The following is a 4,728-nucleotide window of genomic DNA, read 5'->3' on the forward strand; positions in this document are numbered from 1 at the left end:
TCAGCTCCTGGTTCGGCTCCTGGTTCAGGTTCTGGTTCAGCTCCTGGTTCAGCTCCTGATTCAGGTTCTGGTTCAACTCCTGGTTCAGGTTCTGGTTCAGGTTCTGGTTCGATCCAGAGACAACGTGTTTCTTTACCTTGAACCTAAAGCAACATGTGCATGTGATGAAGCTGATTCAGTGTCACAGGACGTGTTTGATAAAAGAACGTATATGATTTATTTTAGATAGAAAAACTTTGTGTTATCAAATGAAAACGACTTGAAAGTTGACGTCAGGTTGTAAAACTTTGTGTTGACTGACGACACGTCACCGGTGGTTCGTCCGCTTTACCACAGCAGAGCTTTATTGAATTAAAATGATTCTCAGAGATGAGTAAACAAATAAAGAGTCTGAGGTCAGTGTGTCAAAGGCCACAAGACAACAGTGTGTGTGTCTGTCTGTGTGTGTGTGTGTGTGTGTGTGTGTGTGTGTGTGTGTGTGTGTATGTGTGTGTGTGTGTGTGTGTGTGTGTGTGTGTGTGTGGGGCGATCACAGCAGAAACACACCATGGATTCCTTCAACAGAAAAATGAGGTCATGTAAAAAGAGGATTAATAAAGATGATAACATGATAAACGTCCGACACATTAACTTTCACTTATATTCACCTGAATGTGAGCAACACTGACAGTTACAGTTACAGTTACAGGTACAGTTACAGCTACATAGACAGTTATATTGACAGTTACAGTTACATGACAGTTACAGCTACATTGACAGTTACAGTTACGTTGACAGTTACAGCTACATAGACAGTTACAGGTACAGTTACAGCTTCATAGACAGTTACAGTTACATGACAGTTTCATGACAGTTACAGTTACAGTTACATAGAGAGTTACAGCTACAGCTACATAGATCGGTTCAGTTACACAGACAGTTACAGTTACAGCTACATAGACAGTTACAGTTACATGACAGTTACAGCTACATAGACAGATTCAGTTACACAGACAGTTACAGTTACTTTGACAGTTACAGGTACAGTTACAGTTACATGACAGGACCATGGGATGATTGTTTAATCTGCTCATTTCATGTCTTTAGCTTCGTATGTGATTGTTCTCATCAACTGCAGCGTATTTTAAACATTTCCTTTTTATTTTCCAGAGAGAATTTCACCAAACACATGTCTCCTCCAGCTCTGTGCTGCTGAGGCTTGTTTGCTCAGTGGTTTAATGTTTAACACACACACACACAGACACACACACACACACAGACACACACACAGCTTCTCCTCCCTGGATGAGTGCGCTCGCCCTCACACACGTTCAGATTCTCCTCAGCAGCTGATGAAGAAGCGTCTGCTCATCCGTCCTTTAACCTTTTTGTTTGAGCAGCTAAACATCTTTTCTCTTCTTTTCTTTCTGGATTCATCCTCAGGAAGTTTTCCTCTCGGAGCGTTTCGATCGACCCGGAGCGATGGGCCCTCGCACGGCAGGTAAGAGCAACAACAGCAGCTGAAAACAGGACCAGTCAGGAAGTGGAAGGGTCAGAGGTCACCGGGCAGAGTCTTGTTTCATGTGTTTTATCTGCATCACTGTTTAGAAGCTTCGAGAATCTTTCAGAATAATCCTTGTTTCTGTGATAGATGATTTCAAGCTTTGGTTTTTCAGTCTGTGTTGTTTCTGATTCAAAGAGGAAGCGACTGAGTTGATTCTGTTTCTTCACTTTGTAAAAACTGTGAATCTTCTCAGATTCTCATGTAAATCTCGCTGCAGCTTGTTTTTTAAACTGCATATTCTTTCAAATCACGTGAAAACATCAACAACAAGAAAATGAAACCCGAGATCCTGTTTCATGATGAATTCACTCATTCAATTCAGAATTCAACAAAATTAAGCTTAATAATTCAGCTCGACTAAACTTTATGAAAAATGTGAGTTTCAGGTTTTGACAAAACTGCACATTAATGTTATTATACTTTTCTTCTGGATTAAATATGTAATAAAACTAAATGACAGAATATCCAGATGTGACGACACTGAAGTTAGAGGAAGACGGCATCATGTGACCTCACACTGCAGGGAAGTTAGTTTAGTGTTGGTTGTTCATGACTCGGCTTCACAAACAGAAGCTCTTTCTGCTTCTAGATTCTCGTTCTAGATCACACGTCTTCTGTTTTTCTCTCAGGTGAACCTGCTTCCTTGTAGTTGACGAATAGCTTGGGAGGTTTTCCCTTGATTCTATTGGCTCTGAAGGTTCTTAAACTTCAAATTGACCAACGAACTTCTGAGGAACTGGGTCGGTCGTGAGTTCTGCATGAAGTCAGGAAGCTTCCTGATCTCCTCTCTCTCTCTCTCTTTCCATCAGTCACTGCTTCCAAGGAGGTGAAGGTGGGGATGGGAGGGGCCCGGCTGAGGAGCAGCAGTGATGGGAGCAGGTACAGCAGCAGAGAGCTCGGTCTCCGCGGCAACAACAACTCTTCATCCTCGTCTTCAGTCCTCTCCAACCCCAAATCAGGTGAAACCAGTCGGCCAACTGACCAGAGGAAAGAACATACAGATTCACACCAGTTCCCATTCACCACTGGGAGTTGATTCATGTAGATGAGCAGTAGGTGGCGCCACTTGTCCAGTCAGGGGTCGATACCACTTCAGAGGAAATGGACGACAATAAGAATTTGTATCAGGGAAGAATCCTTCAAACTCCAAAAATCCTTTCAATCCGATCTGAATCTTTTTAGTTGAAATAAAAATCTTGTCTGTATTTGTGACATCACACATTTTACAACTTTCTCCGTTTTGGTTTCAGAGCCTTCATTTCCATCTTTTGTTTGTTTGTCTTCTGCGTGAAGATGAAAGGAAACATGTAGACGTTTCCATGTTTCCATGTTTCCATGTTTCCATGTTTCCATGTTTCCATGTTTCCTGTTCAGTTCTGCAGAGGCCGGTGAGCACGGAGGAGCTGCAGCAGCCGGGGGGGCCGTACGTCAGGAGAACCTTTACTGTACGTCCGGCCGCTCACGGGCTCAACACCTCAACAAGAAACTTTTCACTTTTTAACTTTCAAAAAAAGTTAAGGTTTTAATATTTTAACAGTTTGACAGTTTGACATCTTAACATTTTTTACATTTTGAGGTTTTAACATTTAACATTCTGAGAAGAGATGAGGGATCATCTTTAAATGCATCTGAGGAGAGCAGCACAAACATGTGTGTGTGTGTGTGTGTGTCTGTGTGTGTGTGTGTCTGTGTGACTGTGTGTCTGTTTGTGTGTGTGTGTGTGTGTGTCTGTGTGTGTGCAGATTGTGGGTGACGCGGTGGGTTGGGGGTTTGTGGTGAGAGGAAACAGACCCTGTCACATCCAGGCTGTGGAGCCCTGTGGCCCAGCGGCTGCTGCAGGGATGAAGGTAGGCATCATGGGAAATGTAGTCATTTAATGTAGATTCTGAGTCAAGTTGAGTAAAGTACAGTTTCCATGACTTTTAATTTACTGTAAAAGTTTATATGTAACATGTTATCATGCTCTAATGTCTAATGTTAAGAGTTTTTAGGCAAGTGAAACTTTTGAATGTAAAATGTAAGATGTAAAAAACAAATCAGTTCACCAGCGTTCAATGCTATTTACGCTAACACGCAGAAGTACCAGAGCACATCTGATACACAGCGTTCAGCACCATGGTTCCCCCCCCCCCCTCTCTTATGGAGCTCCTCCTCTCACCGACAGGTCCGTCAGTTCGTGGTCTCGGTCAACGGGAACAAGGTCCTGGACCTGGACTACCGCAGCGTCAGCCACCTGATCCTGACCGGACCCAGCACGGTGGTGATGGAGGTGATGGAGGAGACCGACCACGGAGGAGTGACAGAACTCTGAGAGCGTGACGGTTTGTGTGGCGTCTGGACTTTGATGAAGCTGCCGCATCTACACCTGGTAATCAGATTACTTCTTGAGGGCGTCAGAGATGAATTGAACCACGAAAAACACAACTGGAAATATAGTTGTGTTGTTGGTCACACGCAACCACTGCATGAGATGAAAGACATCATTGTGTGAGGCAGCTAGCAGCTAGCAGCTAGCAGCCGCTAGCAGCCGCTAGTTAACATGGCCGGCCACCAGGGGGCGACGGTTTGGCTTCACCTATGGGAGCCTTTATGTCGTCCATCTTTATTTACAGTTGACGAACCAGTTTAACGTTGGAGCTGAAAAAAGAAGTGTTGTGACTTTTGTGAATCTCTTTCTAACGAGGTTTAGTCGTTAAACTGACGTTTTTCTCGTCCAACAACGACTAATAAGAATATTCAGTTTGTTTACTTGTTTATTCTAAACAAGCTTAAAGCTCTTTTTTTGGTTTGAAAATGTTTTTTCCCCAAAAAGTCACGAACCAAGTCCTCGTCTATATCATGTCTATGTTTCTACAGATTTTCCCGTTTCTAAATATCTCTGTACAGGAAACACAGGGGGTGAAACTGTAGAAGAATTATCATTGTATGATATTTATTTTGAAAATTGCTTATTTTATTTTAAGTGTGTCATGTTGTAAACGGACTCTAGAGGGCGACATGTTGTCGACATCACTCCAACAGCTGGTGTTTCCTTCACTGCGACGGTTTGGACTTTTAACCTCGTGTGACCACTCATCCACACACACACACACACACACACACACAGTCACACACACACACACACACACACACACACTCACACACCTCCAGCCCCTCCCTCATCTGTGTTTACTTTTCCATCCACT

At 43.2% G+C, this 4,728-nt stretch overlaps 1 protein-coding gene across 1 annotated transcript; it reads left to right on the forward strand.

The window, feature by feature from the left end:
- Window positions 1-1,263: 1,263 nt before the first annotated feature.
- On the forward strand, window positions 1,264-4,433 carry LOC133025673 (DEP domain-containing mTOR-interacting protein-like). The gene is made up of 5 exons (XM_061092396.1): window positions 1,264-1,480; window positions 2,353-2,502; window positions 2,918-2,988; window positions 3,286-3,390; window positions 3,708-4,433. The coding sequence occupies exons 1-5, from the start codon at window positions 1,462-1,464 to the stop codon at window positions 3,852-3,854; spliced, it is 492 nt and encodes a 163-aa protein (XP_060948379.1). The 5' UTR covers window positions 1,264-1,461; the 3' UTR covers window positions 3,855-4,433.
- The last annotated feature ends 295 nt before the right edge of the window (window positions 4,434-4,728 follow it).

The sequence above is a fragment of the Limanda limanda genome, chromosome 19 (assembly GCF_963576545.1).
Source record: "Limanda limanda chromosome 19, fLimLim1.1, whole genome shotgun sequence".
Classification (NCBI taxonomy): Eukaryota; Metazoa; Chordata; class Actinopteri; order Pleuronectiformes; family Pleuronectidae; genus Limanda; species Limanda limanda.

Bases quoted from the DNA above. Each gene is read 5' to 3' on its own strand.
- LOC133025673 (XM_061092396.1), top strand. The intron at 2,503-2,917 runs GTGAAACCAGTC...TTTCCTGTTCAG, and splicing joins CCTCTCCAACCCCAAATCAG to TTCTGCAGAGGCCGGTGAGC. The intron at 3,391-3,707 runs GTAGGCATCATG...TCTCACCGACAG, and splicing joins CGGCTGCTGCAGGGATGAAG to GTCCGTCAGTTCGTGGTCTC.